Here is an 18594-nt window from a genome sequence, read left to right as displayed (position 1 = left end):
TTCATCAAAACAGATTCAGTTTTCAACTCTACACCAGAAAAATTGGATTGATTTTGTGGTTTTAAACCCAAAACTGTGTGGAAGTGATTCAACAGCTGAATTTCTTCTTCAAACAACTTTGTATAATGAATTTAAGCATGTCCAAACTGTTAAACCAATCAGAAACATACTTCAATGCAAAATCACTAGTTCACTTCCATTTAAAAACACAATTTGAAGGTTTAAAAGGCAAATCTGCATATAAGCTGGAAAATGACCAAATGAACAGTGCAAACAACTTTCAAATGACAATTTAAACTTGCTCAAGCGTTGTAAATGCACAGAAATAGCAAGATTCAACAATTCACCCTTGCTATAACCTATTTATGAAGCAAAAATGCACCAAAAATACCATCAGAAATCAGATTTCAAGGAATCAAGAATGGACAACAAAGAAATTGACTCAAGATGATGTTACTCTATGGAACTAAGCTAGAATTGAGATGCTTAGCATGAGCAAACTCAGATTGGACAATTCAAAGAAACTTAGCACGGTGAAAAGCTTGGATTAAAAGCTGAAACAGTGGAATGCTATTAATTGTGAGCAACCAAGCTATGCAAATTGCATTTCATTGCTTGTAATGGTCTGCTACACTTTTAGCATCATTCAATATCATCAACCAAATTTGTATAAAGCACTAGAATCAAAAGAAATCAACTGGAAACAGATTCATGATTTAAAAACAGAATTGAAATTCTACAGCAGAGTTCAACACAGATTTGAAATCAAAATGGATTTCTAGTGCTTTAACTTGTATCACCAAGGCTAGAACAAATTCTCATTGCCTTTATTGGTTGATATATAGTTTATCTAGCACTTGAACTCAAGAAAAACGAATTAAACCAGCAGAAAAGAATACCAAAGCAGAGACAGAATTTAAAACTGCAATATTCACTTGCACATGACCAAGACAACACTGAAATTTAAAATTAAAGCTGGAAATGACTCAAACAAATAAAATTCACCGTTTAAAATGAAAGATGGACATAAGACACTGTAAGAACACAGAATTAAAGGCTGGAACAGAATTACAGAAGCAGAATTAAAAGAACAAAAACTGAAACAGAAACAGAAAACAGAAACAGAAAACAGAAACAGAAAACAGAAACAGAGATGGAATTCAGCAGAATTAAATTGCAGAATGAGAAGAAATGCTTAGCTCCTTGGTGCGTGGAGAACCTAAGCTCTGATACCACTTGATGGAAGAAGGATCCAGCTGATTCTGGTGCAAGATGGAATCAACGGAACTTCTTCTAGGAGCTTCTGGAATTTGAACTGGAAAGAAGGATGAGCATCATTTGGTTGCAGCGGAAAGAGATGAAATATGATGATGATGACCAGAGGAAGAATGGATGATTCGGTGATGAGAAACTGATGAAGATGTGATGGAGAAAATGGAATGAAGGCAGAGATTTGGGTGCTGAATGGGATGCAGATTGGTGGAGATTTGCTAGTAATGGAGCCTAGCTAGGGAGAGAGGCTAGAGGAAACTCTCAAGCTCTCTCTTGGTGACCTTCAACAAGAAGAAAGTTCTGGACAGCATCAACAGAAAACAATTCTTCATTCAAATCAAAGGTCCGTTACAACCAATGGAGCAATGTATTTAAAGGAGAAACCAAGCTCCTGGTTCACGTCTACAACGTTAACTATGATGCAAGGGCCAGCTGTGCAAGTGGAAAGAAAACGTGAGTGGCTACGTGGCCTATCAAACAAGAAGCTGGTGAAGAAACGTGAGTGGCAACTGGTGCATTTGTTGACGCTGGGCGCAAACCCTCATCTGCTGAGCACTAGGCTTTCTTCAACTTCAACCAAGCTGCTGGTTGGAATGTGACTCATGTGGGCTTCCAAAGCAGCTTACTATGGATCCAAGTGAAGATTCCAACATTCCTCTAAGTGAAGATTTGGCTTGCTTCTTCATTCTTGATGTTTCCTTGTTTCTTGATTTATCAAGTTTCTTGGCTAGTTGATCCATGATCTCCTAGCTTTATTAGACCCTACAAAACACATATAAACATATTAAAGAGAATCCTACTAAGACTTAGAGAAAGAAAATTAAGAATGAGTCTTTAACAATCCATCTTCACTTCCCTTTCTTAGCCTTAGCTTAAGTTGATACTCCTTTGAATGGAATGCCCTAAATGGGTTTCCATCACGAGTAGCCTGGAAGTGACCACAATCACACCACCATTCATTTAGGCTGACCTTATAGGAAAGTGGAACAGGGCGATAGTGGTGAGGTGTTGAAATTTCCTAAACATCAAATTCAGAATTTTCACGGTTGTAGCGATGAACATGACAAAGTGCAGATTGTGGTTGATTTTTCCTAATGATGTCAAGGATTTGTTCAGGAAATTGGTGGCCTGCTTGTAGCATACAGTTTTCCTTTAATCCTCGTTCAACAAACCATGATTGTGTCCTCTAAAATGTTTTTCTGATGAGAGCACATATTGGTAATGAACGTGCTTCCTTTAAAATGGAGTTGGTGCACTCAGCAAGATTAGTGGTCATATGTCCATATCTTCTCCCTCCATCAAAAGCCTGAGACCATTTTTGTAATGGGATTTTATCTATCCAATCAACTTGTTGTGGGTATTGGTTTCTTAGTGCAGTAAGTTTTGCCGTCACAGTTGGTTGCTTGACCTTGTAAGCTGTAATAACGTAATGAATAAATAAATTTTAGAATAATGTTAAAAAATTATAAAAGTAAAAGTGTATTAAGAATGTTTGTAGTAGTACCTAAATTGATGAATTGTTTTTTGAGGTCATGATTTTTGAATTTGTTGTTGAAGTTGGATGCTAGATGACGTATGCAATAAACAGAGTTCAAATCATCTTGTTCCCAACCAACTTCTTCCGATCTTAAGACCGATAGAATACCCTTTCCTCTGTCAGTGATGATGCAAATATTTTGTTGATGGCAAACATGTTCTCGAAGTAGTTGAAAGAACCATATCAAGGCCTCCTTTGTCTCACCTTCTACAATGGCAAAGGCCAATGGGAAAAGATTTCTATTGCCATCTTGAGCTATGGCCGTGAGCAAAGTTCCATGATATATACCCGTTAGAAATGTACCATTAACTTGGAGAATGGGTTTACAGTATTTGAATCCTTGTATGCAAGGACCGAAAGACCAGAAAACTCTTTCCATAATATAGCAATTATTGTCGGTTTATCCATCAATCTGCACTGGAGAACCAGTGCATTGTAAAATTGTACCTGGGTTTGAATCCTTGACGGCATGCAACCACCTCGACATGTGGTTATAAGAGTCCTCCCAGTCTCCAAACTCCATAGCAAGAGCCTTTTGTTTAGCGATCCAAGCTTTTCTGTATGACACAGAATATCCAAATCGAGCTTTAATATCTGCAATCAAACTCTTGATTGGAATGGATGGGTTTGTCTGGACTGAATTTGATATGATCGCGGCAATGTGAGTACTATCAAGATTTGTATGATCTTGAGATAGTATGGTTGAGAAACACGAATGTTGTCCGTCGATATTCTTGATTTCCCAATATTTACGGACTTTGCTATAAGCTGCCCTCAAACGCCATTGACAACCGTTGTGATATTCCACACAACGAGTAACATAAATGTTGGGCTTCGATTCAATGATGGTGTATTTGTAACCGTTGGTTATGTGATAATGTTTGATTGTAGCAATAGTTTCGTCCTTTGACTGGAACTGCATACGTTCATTCAACTCTAGAATGACATGTGCAGATGATTGTGTGATGTGGTCGTCGTTGTTGTCATCTTCAAGTATGTTGTCTAATTCATCATCGATGCTGAAGTCATCAACATTATCTAATATCAAAGGTTGTTCATCGATGAATTGCAATGATGAAGATGGTGGAAAGTTCGCCGATGCCATAATGTTATAGATGTTTGGGAGAAAATGTAAGATTGGAGTAGAATGAGAGCTGTTGGCAGTGGAGTTTGGATGCGAAGATGGATTGGTGAAAGACTCATATATATATATATATATATATATATATATATATATATATATATATATAGAAGTTTCAAGTGTGAAAGGTTACTTTCTGATAATTGGGTGTTACGGTCTGAAATAAGAAGTACGGAACAATATAGAACTGTCATATATGTATATAGAGTTGCATGTAATTATAAGCTATGTATAGTATTACATTTATTTAATTCCGTATAAAGTAATTTGCACTGTGCTCTGATATATCATAAGCTTTTCATGACACGTTTTTTGTATTAGTTATAGATGTTGAGAGACTAATTTGTTTTTTTGTTGTTAAGAAATAAATAATGTAGTTATAGATGTTGAGAGACTAATTTGAAACCATGTCTGCGTTTGTGAAATTAACTAAATGATATTAACTCGGTTAAGTATACAACCGAGGCAATAACATCCTACGTTTCAGTCTACATTGGTTAAGTGTACAACCGATGCCTATTCCTTTCAGTAGGGCTTTTATGCTTCGGTTTTTAGTGAACCGAGGCATATAACTTCGTCACATTTACGGAAATGTCACTGCGTTTTTATATGCTTCGGTTTCATAGAAACCGAAGCGTATATGATGCGTTAAAAAGGTGTTTTTTTACTAGTGAGTTGACGCGTCATATACGCTTCGGTTGCGACGAAACCGAAGCATTTAAAAAGGCGGTGACAGTTTTGTAAATAGGATGAAGTTATATGCCTCGGTTCTGTTCAGAATCGATGCCTTAGAGCCATACGACATCGGTTGTGTAGGTAACGGAAGTGTAATATCCTGTTCTGAACACTGATACTGCTTCGGGTGGTGCAGAACCGAAGTATGAAACCACTACTGCCTCGGTTAGTAGCAAACCCGAGGCATAAAGTCCTGAACGCTTTCAGACTTTCCAACTGACACATAGATATTACCTCGGTTTTCACGCGAACCGAGTCTGATTGTTTGAGGCAAAATTTCTAATTTGCCATTTTCGGAAGGGAATAGGCAACGGGTGGGCACTTAACTGATGTGGTCTCGTGCTACTGCCTCGGGTTTTATAGTTAACTGAGGTAATATCATTTTTCTTACTGCCAGAAACATAGTAGGTTTCATTTACGCGAACATTTCACTTCTCTCCCTCTTGTGAAGCTACTGTTCCCGTTCTCCCTCTCGCGGCTGAGCCTCCTCCCTTCTGCATTTCGCTACCTCCGGCGGCGTCGTGCAGTGCGGCCATCGTCTCCGTCTGTTGTCGTCGTGGCCGCTACTGGTTGTTCTCCCTGCCACCCTTTCTGCTGCCTAGAGCGCCGTCGTCCACTGTCGCTGTCGTCTCCGCCAGTCGCCGACATCGCCAGCAGTGGCTGTTCTCACTGCCACCAGTTTTACTTTACTTTTTTTCACCAAAAGGCAAGAGGAGTTAACCTTAACTTTATGTTTATTTATGATATACTTTGTGCTGGTTGTTAAGTTCTTTTATGAAAAAAAGTTTTGGAATCCAAATTCTTTGAATGGTTTAATGTGGAAGTCAATTTAACTGTGAAATTCGAAAGTGTTTTATTGTGTATGGTGTTGGTGATGCATGAGTGAATTTAACTATGAAATAAATAAAGTGATTATTTAATTTTTTTTACGAAAAGGTTAGCAAATAAACACTTTGTGTGCATGAACTCTAAAAATGTTAATGTTATATAAATGGAATGATGAGTATTAATCTAAGTAGTGGAAGTAAAATATAAGTTTGTGTGGTTGAATTTTGAAAATGTTAATGTCATATAAATGGAATGATGAGATTATAATTATATATAATATAAGTTTGAAATTATTAATCTAAGTGTTGGAAGTAAAATATCCTCTGTACTCATTCAAGATTATTGAAATTGTGTAAACAATTTCAGTAAACATGCGTATGGATCGAGGGTGGATTAATTTATCACGCATCAGCACTTAGTACGAGAGAGGGGTAGAAGAGTTTATAGAGTTTGCGCAACGTAATGCATGTAGAAGTGGTGATGATGAAGTCAAGTTCAAATGTCCCTGTGTGAACTGTTTGAATGGGAGGAAGTTGAACGCATCTGATATTAGGGAACATCTTATCTGTGATGGTTTCATACGAATTTATACAACATGGATATGGCACGACGAATTAATAGACTTTCCAACTGTCTCTCCAACTGAAAATGTATATGATTCCACCATGGATATGGAAGATCGACCAGAAGAAGACAACTTAGAGGACATGATCCGCGATGTTGGCGTAGAAGCTTTTGCCTAAGCGCATGTGTGGAAAAGATGTCCACTAATGCAGGGACTCCTTTGTATGCCGGTTCAACTAAGTTCACACGGTTGTCAACAGTGTTAAGGCTCATGAATTTAAAGGCGACCAATGGATGGACTGATAAGAGTTTTACAGAATTATTGTCGTTGTTGAATGAAATGCTGCCAGATGGAAATACGTTACCCACTCGTAATTATGATGCAAAAAAAATTCTTTGTCCGATGGGTATGGAGTATAAACGGATACATGCATGTCCAAATGATTGCATATTATATAGGAATGAGAATGAAGTTTTGATAAAGTGTCCAAAGTGTGGGTTATCACGATACAAGTCAAAAAACAACGGTGAAGATGGTGGTCACACAGAAAAGAATGGTTCTGCTTTGAAAGTAGTTTGGTACCTTCCACTCGTGGCCAGACTTAAACGTTTGTTCGCGAATCCCAAAGACGCTAAAAACCTAAGATGGCATGCAGATGAGAGGACAACTGATGGACTGCTTCTTCATCCAGCTAATTCAAAGCAATGGATCAATATTGATCAAGAATTCCCCCAATTTGGTGAATAATGTAGAAATCTTAGGTTTGTCTTAGCTACTGATGGAATGAACCCATTTGGTAATTTAAGTACTAATCACAGTTGTTGGCCCGTTATACTTATAATTTACAACTTATCTCCGTGATTGTGCATGAAAAGAAAGTACATGATGTTGTCAATGTTGATATCTGGTCCAAAGCAGCCTGGAAATGACATCGATCTTTATCTCAGGCCACTAGTTGAAGACTTAAAGTTGTTGTGGGTCGATGGGGTTGAAATATTTGATGCCTTTGCTTCAGAAACTTTCATGATGCATGCCATGTTATTTTGCACCATTAATGACTTCCCAACTTACGGTAATTTGTCAGGGTACAGTGTGAAGGGTCATAAAGCATGTCCTATATGTGAAGAAAACACTACAGCTCATCAATTAAAACACGGAAGGAAGATAGTTTATATGCATCATCGACGATTTTTATAATCTAATCATCCATATCGAAGGTTAAAGAAAGCATTCAATGGAGAACAAGAGAAAGACAATGCACCCATTCCACTTACTAGACTTGAAGTTCTTGAAAAAGTTAATGTTTACATCATGTATTTGGAAAAACGTCCAAGAAGTCTTCTGTAACGATCCCTTGGAAGAGAAATCAATATTCTTTGATCTTCCATATTGGTCAAAGTTAGATGTTAGACATTGCATAGATGTCATGCATGTTGAGAAAAACGTTTGTGATAGCTTGATTGGTACACTACTAAACATCCAAGAAAAAATAAAAGATGGAGTGAATGCGCGTTTGGATTTGGTTGACATGAAGATCTGAGAAGAGTTGGCACCAAGAGAGATTGGTAAACGTACTTATTTTGCCCCCTGCATGTTACACAATGTCCAGACAAGAGAAGATAAGTTTTTGTCTTTGTTTAAAGAGTATCAAGGTACCACAAGGATACTCTTCAAATATCAAGAGCTTAGTGTCAATGCAGGACTTAAAGCTTGTTGGACTGAAATCTCACGATTGCCACGTCCTAATGCAACAATTGTTACCGGTGACAATTCGTGGAATTTTGCCCAAAAAAGTTAGGCAGACCATAACTCGATTGTGCTCATTTTTCTCGTCAATTTGTAGTAAAGTCATCGATCCTACAAAGTTATATGAACTTCAAAGCGAAATTATCATCATCTTGTGTCAGCTAGAAATGTTTTTCCCTCCATCGTTTTTTGACATCATGGTGCATTTACTTGTTCATTTGGTCAGAGAAATAAAGTTATGTGGACCAGTATACTTAAGATGGATGTACCCTATTGAGCGTTATTTGAAGATTTTGAAAGGGTACGTCAAAAATCAATATCGTCCAGAAGGTTCAATGATTGAAAGATATATTGCTGAAGAAAATATTGAGTTTTGCTCTGATTATATGACTAAAGCAAACCCGATAGGAGTCCCTTGGACATCATTGTTGAATAGATATTCTACAAGTAAAAGCATCCGAGGTGAGAATGTGGTGACGAAAAGTCGTGAAGAATTGTTGCAAGCACATCTGTACATATTAAACCACACAGATGAAGTGATCCCATTTTTGGAAGCCCACAAAGTCGTTGTAAAGGAAAAATATCCACGACAATCAGAGAAATGGTAGTTGATGAGCATAACAAAACATTCTTGTCCTGGTTCAAATATGAAGTTTCCAAAGAATCACGATCCTCTGAGACTTTGTTGTGGCTAGAAAATGGTTTGAAGTTTGACGTAGTATGTTGTACAAGCTACGAAATTAATAATTGCACATTCTATACAAAGACTTTGGATGATAAAAGCACAGTATAAAATAGTGGCGTCAGTCTAGAAGCTGAGTCGCTACAATTTTCCACATCCAAAGATCAAAATCCTGTAATTGGATCCATGGGATATTATGGTAGAATTGAACAGATATGGGAGGTTGATTACACTAAGTTTTCCGTTGCACTCTTCAAATGTAAGTGGGTCGACAATAAGAGTGGTGTCAAAATAGATGAATCTGGTATGACACTTATTGATTTCGAAAGGTTGGTTATGGAGACGAACCATTCATCATGGCATATCAAGCAAGTCAGGTTTTTTATGTCAAAGATCATGCGTCTGACCATTGGTATGTTGCTCTCCAAGGAAAAAGACAAATTAAAGATAAAGAAGAGAATCTAAGTAATCTTCATATTGCTGACAACCATCCATTTAAAACGACAATAAATTTGGATGACGACCCTCTAATTGATGATGATATACAAGTGTCGCAACCGGAATCGCGGCGGGACGACGATCCAAAAAGAAACGGGTTTTAAAAAGAGATTTTGGAGTCGCCACCATAGTTTATTATGGAAAACTATGGAAAAACCTCAAAACGATAAAGCACGGTCCACGAAAACCAAAGATTGGGTTCGGGAGTCGGTTACGCGTGGGGAAGGTGTTAGCACCCCACAACGCCTACCCTAAGGCAGTACCTTTAACTAAATGCACGAATATGATGTGGTTTTTTCAAAATGTTTAATTATCCCCTAAAATAAAATTCTAAATAAACAAAACATATTTTTTTAGTTTTTTGGGCCCGACAAGGATTGACCTTGCTCCTACGTATTCTCATTCAAAATGAGAAATCAGGGTTACGTAGTTCTAGCGGAAAGATTGTTTGTTTGTTTGAGAGTGTTGATGTTTTTAGTTTTTGAAAATTTTATATATTTGTTTTTGACATTTTCGAGAAAAAGAAGGTAATGAGTACTGGGCCGACGCGAACGGTCACACGAGTACTCATACCTTTAGAATGGTATTTAAATATTTTTAATTATTTTTTAAAAGAGAAATAACGATATTAAGCACTAGGACGATGCGAACGATCACACGAGCACTCATACCGTTATCTACTTATTTAGGAAGACTTAAGAGTATTGAGTGCTAGGCTGATGCGGACGATCGCACGAGCACTCATACCATTATTTAATTTTTTAGATTGAAGATATTAAGTACTAGGCTGATGCGGACGATCGCACGAGTACTTATATCATTATTTAAATTTTTTAGATTGAAGATATTAAGTACTAGGCTGATGCGAACGATCGCACGAGTACTTATATCATTATTTAAATTTTTTAGATTGAAGATATTAAGTACTAGGCTGATGCGAACGATCGCACGAGTACTTATATCATTATTTAATTATTTAAATAAGAGAGAAAAGTTTTTAGCACAAGGACGATGCGAGCGATCACACGTGTGCTTAACCTTTGAAACAGATTTTTGTAATTTTTATTTAAGAAAGAGGAAAGGTTTTTAGCACAAGGACGATGCGAGCGATCACACGTGTGCTTAACCTTCAAAACATATTTTTTTGTTATTAATATTTTATTATTATTTTTTATTATCGTCTTTTTCGTGTTTAAAATGCAGCAAATAAACCAAAATAAAAAATAAAAGACAAGATCTAGGAGTGGGGTTATCATATAAAGGGGTTACATACAGTAAAAACTAATAACCAAACCAATGCTAATAAAAATAAAGAAACAAAAGCATAAAAATGAAGCAAGAGAAACAGCCCAACAAGAATAGGGGTGTAGAGATTAAAAACCAGAGGTGCGACGTAAAGTTGAAGCTCTTTAGTTTGGGCCAAAACCTTTTTCTCCAACTTTGTATCTGTCAGGGGTGTGTAAGGGTGAAACTGGAGGTGCATCCCGCAATAGTGTGCACAGGCCCAATTCTTCTTTTATTTTTGTTTGCAGAAACAGAATGGGCTTAAGCCCGAAGGGAATGGGGGTGTGAATGGAGTTGCGCGTGTGGCAGGAAGAGAGGATGCGGCCCAGTAGCTAGGTCCAAAGCCCTTTAACCCAAATCAGCAACACTAGGGGTTGTAACAATTTCCCCATTTCACCATCTGCACTCAACGCACCAGAGACCTAGAGTCTCCTCCTCTGATCAAAAAGAAACCAGAGACACTCACCTCCGCCGCTCACGGGCACGACCCAGCCTCCACCTAATTGGCCACCGCTAGCTAAGGTCCACGGCGTCGCTAGTGAGGACACTCACCGCCGGAGCCATCGCCAGCCACTGCACCAGGCTCCCCTTCGTCTTCTTCTCTTCGCGCGAGAGCAGCCTCCCCACCTTAGGTCACAATGTCGTTCGCTACCAGGACCGTCGACGACGATGCAGGTCACTTCACTTCGGGCGAAGCACTCTTGCACTAGCGTCGACAATGTCGCGACCCCTCGAGATCTCCAATCAAGCGACCGATGTGCAACTTTCTCCTTCTTTGCTCTTCTTCCCCATCTTGCGTGCCCTCGGTTTGACCAGACTCGCTGTCGGCAATGTCGCTGGCGATTGCCTCTCTTTCTCCTCCGACGTGCGACCAAAGCGTTACCAGAAGCACCCTAACTTCATCGTGCCTCTCAGTATTCCTGTTTTTGATTCCTTCCTTCTTTTTTATGATTGGATTGTTGGATTCTTTGTGATTCTGTTGAGTGAAGGATGCAATTAGGTGAAGAAGGAATCAAGGTTCGTTTGTTGTTTGAAGAGTACGTTGGGAAAAATTAAGGATGAATCGTGATGGCTAGTGTGAGTATGATGGTCTCTGTTTTTGGTGGTTTTGTGTAGATGGGAAAGAACGACCTAGGTATTCTGTTGGGTGGTTATGCTAGCAGAGGTGGAAAAAGGTGCTGGAGAAATGAAGAGTAAGATGAAACTGAATCGGATGGAGGAGTCTAGAATATTTGCCTTCAGGTCGCGATGACGAGATATGAGAGGTGAGGGAAATCCAATACTTAAGCTGTGATGATCCGGTGTTTAGGAAGAAGGTAGTCTTAGCTTATGTTGCGGTGTTGAGATGAAAATGAAGAAGATAAAGGGGATGAAGATGGTGATGGCCGTTGGTGAGACAAAGGTTGGAGTGGGCAGAGGCTAGGAAAAATGAGGGAATGATGATGAAGGTTGGGGTTCTGTGTAATGACTTTCAAAGGAAAAAAAATGAACAAAAAGGAGGTGCTGCCCGAAAATTCTCGAGGCCTCGGATGAAGATGGTGGGTGTTAGAGGCCATGGAAAACTGGTCAGAGGTCAATGATGGATCTCTTGGAGGTGGGGAATTCGGAGTGAAAGGAAATGTTGTTGGGTGGTTACGGGTTAGAGGAGCGGAGGAGTGGAGAGCTATGGAGCATGTGCCAGTATGCGTGTGAGGGAGGATGATGCTGCCTCTCCCCTGGAGGAACGGTTTCTTCCCTTTTTTTCTTTCCAAAAATCTTGGAAATATTCCCCCTAACCACCTGGTCTCCCTCACTCCAAGACACGCATCCCATACCTCATCTCCCCACGTTTTTTTTTTTTTTTTTTTTTTTTATTACATATATTTATTTCAATATTTTTATTTTATTTTAAATTTTATTTTTAATTTTATTTTTCAATTTTTCAATTATTTTGATTAATTAACTCTATTAAAACAAAATGAATATAAGAAATAAAATAGAAATTAAATTAAAAGCAAAGATCTAAATACATCAAAATAGAATAAAACAAAAATGGTAAAATAAAATAAAAGGAAAATAAAAAACAATAAAAACACATTTTTTTTTTACAACCCGGACAAAATTGAGTGTTGACAACAAGCTACGAAATTTCATGTTTGTGTAAATATATATATGACCAATCCATATGACTATGTATGAATTTCATGTTTGTGTAAATATTTATGGCTTTTGTTAAATAATATATGTTATTTTATAAGTGTTTTTATTAATATTTCATCTTATTTATTGTGACAGATATATGGCTGAGTTAGTAGACTTCCACTTTCTGAGGGTGGTGACCCTCCTCCTCCTCCTTCACCACCATCTCGGCACGAGAAGTGGAAGTTAGCCCGTATCAGACCATCGGGCTCCTACACTTCCGACTCTGCTAGAGAGATATCTGAAAGAATTGTAAGATGTCATTTCTCATATTTTTACATTATTTTTGTTATATATATTAAATAGATCTTTAAATTATTTTGAAGTTTTGTTATGTGACAGGACTCCTTGGTTGAGCAAAGCCCCCAAGGTCAATTCACAGAAGAAGGTCGTCAGGATATTCTTACCACAGCTATTGGACGACCTGAGCACCCAGGACGGGTGCGTGCTATTGGGACTGGCATAGGCATACGACAGTTCTTTGGGTCTTCCTCGCGTCCATATTCATACGAAAAGATGAAGGAGGACATAAGATAAGAGATGACACAAGAGATCACAAAGAAGGTTCGAGCTGAGTTGTATGATGAAGTTGCTGAAATGGTTGCGCGCCAGTTCCAACAACGTTATGAGGATTATGGCAATCGTCCTTCGCCATCTCCTATAGTGAAACATGTTGTGCCCCCTACAGGTAAACTTAATGATTTTTTGTTTATTAATTTACTTTTTGTATAACCTAACATTTAATTTGACAAGTAGAAGCGGTAAAGGAAGTTGCTCAACTGCCGGTGCCCCAGGGGACGACATGGATGACACACATCCATGTCAGTTATATATTCTCTCTGATACTGGGACCATACTAGTGGCTCGTGGTACAGTTTATCAGACAGCCACTGTAGTGCATGGTGTACAGCTTGCAGAAGATGAGGTCAAGGTCACGGTGGATGAAGTTGTCGTACCAGATGCCATTCTTCCTGTGCCTACAGATGAGTTCTTCATTGTGGAAGAGGAATTTAAGTCCTTTGTCGCCTGACCTAGTCATTTGGTTGGTGATGTATCTGATCCCCCGGTAAACACTCGTACTATATACTTCTCAATTTTAATATTTACTTATATTTGATGTTATAACAATCATTTTTGCATGTAACAGTAGATAGGTCAAGAGGGAAGTCCTAGACTGAAGAAGACTCATTTATCTGAGGACGACCCTCTTGGTGCGTTAGACGAGCTTGTTAAAATCATTTCGGATGCGCCGATGAATCTACACTGGGATTCTACTACATTTGGAAGAGAAGCTCAGATCCCATTGTACTTGCATCATCAAGATGTTAGGGAGCTTGCGTTTGGGAGAGAAGAAATTAATATTACACTCATTTTGATGTAAGTTTATGCGAATTTTGTTATATAATTATTTTTTATCAAGTTACTTATATCAGATTATTTCTTCATTTTAGGTATATGTTTGATGTTAGTAACAAGAAGGGGTTCAACGATGTATATGGGTTCATTGACCCCTCTATGACTCATGAAAGAAATAAATTTGATGATATCCAAACATACATCACCGACTTGCTTTAGAATGGGGAAGGAGATATATTTTCTCCCTTATATACATGGGTAAGTGAAATTTGTTAACTTTAAAGTTTCATTTATTAATTTTGGTATATGATAATGAAGTTATTACCAATTTCAGGTGTCATTGGCAGCTACTTGTGATCTCCATACCGGAGAACACTGTTGTCGGGTTTTGTTCATTGCACAAGTCTCCTCCCAGCCCTCTTAGACATGTAGTAGATTGGTAAGAACTTCAATGTTTCAACTTTCTTTGTTGTATAAATGTATGCTAAAGCAATTTTTTTTAATAGTTCCCTTGCAACACATATGATGTTATCTGAGAGATCTACTGCTATAGCTAAAAAGCTTGCATGGGTTGCCCTTAAGGTTTGGTATTTTAGTTCATACTTTGTTACATTTGGTTCCATTCAAATGATGTTACTTAACATTTTAGAATTATGATGATATCTTGTAGTGTAATAGACAAATGGGGTCATATGAATGTGGTTATTACGTTTTGGATGATGACCATTATTCATGCACATTACACTAGTGGATGGGAAACGGTAATATTTAGGTTTGAATTTTATTTTCTCTATAGTTTAGATTTCATATATACTAATTGAAATCATTGTGTTTTATGTAGAGATTTAATAAGACTACTCCAATTCCAGAGAAGTCAATTCAACTTGTGAGGAAAACACTGGCTAAACATGTAATTCATTTATATAATAGTATGTAGTAGATATTACAATATAGTAAGTTCTAAGTTTATCTTTCTAAGTTGTTTTATGCTTTTCTACATTATTATTAGTTTAACTTTGTACATTGCATTGAGTTATGCTTCAAACATGATTTATGATTACATTGGATTGATTTAAGCTTCTAAGAAGTTGATTTATGATTCCATTGGATATATTTATGTTTTAATATAATTTTCATTCAAAATATACGTTTCTGGATTATTCTGGACTGTTCTGGCTATAAAAATATATGCAGGTTTGTTTCTGTAGTTGGGAATGTTGCAGAAACAGACCTTATTTAAAAAAAATAGGGGTATATGCCTCGATTGAGGTCATAACCGAGGTAGAAAGGCCCGTTATAGCCTCGGTTATAGTCTCACATGAAGCAGAAAGGCTTGCAGATGAGAAAAAAAGGACTCTACTGATGGACAAATTTGTAAGCACCAAAATATGATGTCACAAACTTGTTTCACAATCGGCAAGTATGACCGAATCGTTCAAGTAATAAAACTTGGTAAGACCAAGTATCGTTCTTCCCAAAGGACTCACGGCCTAGTTTAGTTATGTGATTTCTTGATTAGCTAAGACTTAAAAACAATATTGAAATTTTAATATGCAAGACGAAAATAAACATGTATGCATGAATTGATCAATGGCAAAGACATAAGATAAACACTTTCAATGGAATAATGAATGAATATGTTGTTGGGGGTCAATTTCATCTCATCCACTCTCATATATTTTAGGAATTCCTCATTCAAATCATCATTGTTAATGCCACTCTCTAATGTACCATTCTAGATGGCTTCTCCCTAATCAAATAGTTCATACAATTCCTAGCATTCCTAATGATTAGTTCATGAGTGCAGGAGCTTAAGGCAACCAATATAATATTGTCAGTAAAATATTGGGAGAAATTCCCCGGATCTAGATTTCCCCGTACGTGTCCGTATCAACAAAACCAATAATCATGCATTAGAATGAGTTAAACAATGCAAGCATTGAGCAAAGAGGAAAAACCCTAACTAATGATGAAAGAAAGCATATGTCTTAATTCAAAGATGTACTCAACAAATCCATATATGAGAGCTTCAAGAGATTACATTGATTCCCCAACAAACATACAAGGTTTAGTTCACCATATTCATGGTGAACCTAGATGAATAACAATGAAAGTATGAAAGAATAAACCCAATAAAGGTGAAGAGGTAGCCTGAGCATCCAAGATCCTCCTTCAAAGGGGTGAAAGAGAGAGTGTTTGCCTCGTTTCTGCCAAAGATACTAACTAAAGGACGTGCAAGCCCTTATACTAATCTAGAGTTACAAAAGATTATAAAAGTCCAAGCCCAAAAAGTGCCGCTCAGCGCCATTTACCGCTCAGCGGTGGTTACGCGTCTTCTTTCTTCCCCTCAGCGGCCATTTGCCCCTCAGCGGTTCCAACGTCACCTCTTGAGTGCCGCTCAGCGGTAGTTTGCCGCTGAGCGGTGCCTTCGACTTCTCCTTTTTGCACTCTTTCTTGTCTTTTCTAATGTCCTCTCTCTATTCTTCACTTCTTTCACCAAATTCACCTCAAAACCTGCACAAAAACACTAAATCAAGCATAAACCTGTCCAGCTCTCTTATTTCTGAAAATATAAACAAAATGCATGATTTCAAGCTAGTTTCTAAGTCTAAAGGTTGCTTTTAGTATCACTTTTAAGCATGAAAATAACAGTTTTTCAACTGTTATCACAACCCCAAACTTAGAACTTTGCTTGTCCTCAAGCAAACAAAATGTAACTCCATCTCCAACCAATTCATATGATGGTTCACTCATTCAAAATCCTCTTTTCAAGATAAGTAATAACTTCACTCAAACTTATGACCAAGAGTTAATTCAAGATGTGCACATGCTTTAGTGTTCACAAAGTCATTTAAATTCCAACAAATGCTATTTTTCATGAATGATCAATCAATTAAGCATGGATGTTCATGTGCTTATGGAATTTCCTCACTAGGTAAAGTGTTTCACTCAACACACAAGTGTATAAGAGGTAAAGTGTTTCACTCATTCACTCCACTATCACAATGTCACATGAATCAACTTTGCCTTTCATTTAACCACAATCAAATACATTCACAAGCATGCATCATCACAAGGACTTTTCAATGGCTTATAATGTGGCTGGGCTAACAAGAAAATTGGTTTTTCTGGATCACAAAATCCTTGAGTTAAGAGAATCATAACAACACAATCTTCTTATTCATTCCCAACTTTCTTTTGCCTTTGCTTTTGCATTTGCATTGAGCTTTGCTTCTTTTTCTTTTCTTTTCTTTGCATATTCTTACTTTTTAGCTGTTAGCTCAATGCTTTTTCCTTTTTCATGTTTCCCCAATAACCCCAAACTTGAACATTTAACAATACCACACAAGATCTTCTACTTAACTCAAGGTAAAGATTTTCAATCAAGGGTGTTCAGTGTATATTTAAGGCTAAGGGTTCAAAGGATAGAACACAACGTGTTCTCTTTTAGAAGGCTAACTTTATGAATTTGGCCAATAAAAAGGGTTTCAAAAACACGGCCTTTGATCATATGATGCAAAACAAGCAATTGATTCAATCATAGAAAACCTGGGCAAAGTCATTCATGCTTTCAAAGTAATAGCATTCAACAATAACAACTCTGGAGCTCAAAACCTCACATATAATCTCATTCACATTTGACATGCACATCCTGCTTAATTTCACAATCACAATCATGATATTATGCATTTGTTCACAAAAGCTTGTGAATCACCTGTATAAGCATTTTAATGTGCACATCATCTCAACATCAATCAATCAATAAGCATCATCAAGCATTACTTATCACACAATCACAGTTAATAGCAAACCATCATAACAAACCAGGTGTTCAATAGAGTACATCAAACCCTAATCTAAAAACAAAAACAACTTACAAAGTACTGGGTTGCCTCCCAGTAAGCGCTTGTTTAACGTCCCGAGCCTGACCCAAACTTTCAAGGATCCACCAACAACATCATGGTGGACAATTGTTGCACCTCTCCCCCTAGATAGGGCTTGAGACGTTGACCATTTACCACCCAACTTCTCTGCGGATCATCAGATGGATTAAAGATTTCAATTGCTCCATGCGGATGCACTTCTTTTATCACAAATGGTCCTGTCCATTTTGACTTCAGCTTCCCAGGAAATATCTTCAATCTTGAATTGAACAATAATACCTGTTGTCCTGGATTGAAAACTCTATTCACCAACTTCCTGTCATGATAAAATTTCATTTTGTCTTTGTAAGCCTTGGATGAATCATATGCATGTAAGCGCATTTCTTCAAGCTCCAAAATCTGCCGTCTGCGGGTGCATTGAGTGTCATAAGGATCAAAATTCAAGAATTTCAAAGCCCATAATGCTCTATGCTCCAGTTCAACTGGCAAATGGCATGCTTTCCCATAGACTAGTTGAAATGGTGATAATCCCATAGACGTCTTCATTGCTGTCCTATAAGCCCAAAGAGCATCATCCAATTTGAGAGACCAATCCTTTCTGGATGAAGTCACAGTCTTTTCCAGGATTCTTTTTATCTCCCTGTTAGACACCTCAGCTTGGCCATTGGTTTGTGGATGATAAGGTGCAGCTACCTTATGCTTTACTCCATAGTGTTTGAGTACTTTCTCTAGCTGATAATTGCAAAAATGAGATCCTCCATCACTGATCAACACTCTTGGAGTGCCAAAACGTGAGAATATCTGCCTCTTCAGGAATTTAATTACCGTGCTAGCATCATTTTTAGGACAAGCCAATGCTTCCACCCATTTACTCACATAATCCACTGC

General features: G+C 37.7%; 1 protein-coding gene across 1 annotated transcript; it reads right to left on the bottom strand.

Moving 5' to 3' along the window:
• Nucleotides 1-2458: 2458 nt before the first annotated feature.
• On the bottom strand, nt 2459-3914 carry LOC148203807 (uncharacterized). Its single transcript, XM_088107763.1, has 3 exons — nt 3257-3914; nt 3014-3148; nt 2459-2688 (listed from the first exon to the last, which is right to left on the bottom strand). The coding sequence occupies exons 1-3, from the start codon at nt 3912-3914 to the stop codon at nt 2459-2461; spliced, it is 1023 nt and encodes a 340-aa protein (XP_087963889.1).
• Between the last annotated feature and the right edge of the window lie 14680 nt (nt 3915-18594).

The sequence above is a fragment of the Vigna umbellata genome, chromosome 2, assembly GCF_029865625.1.
Source record: "Vigna umbellata cultivar VRB3 chromosome 2, Vumbellata_1.0, whole genome shotgun sequence".
NCBI lineage: Eukaryota > Viridiplantae > Streptophyta > Magnoliopsida > Fabales > Fabaceae > Vigna > Vigna umbellata.
The sequence above is the reverse complement of the archived record's forward strand: the minus strand, read 5'-3'. Positions and strand labels throughout refer to the sequence as shown.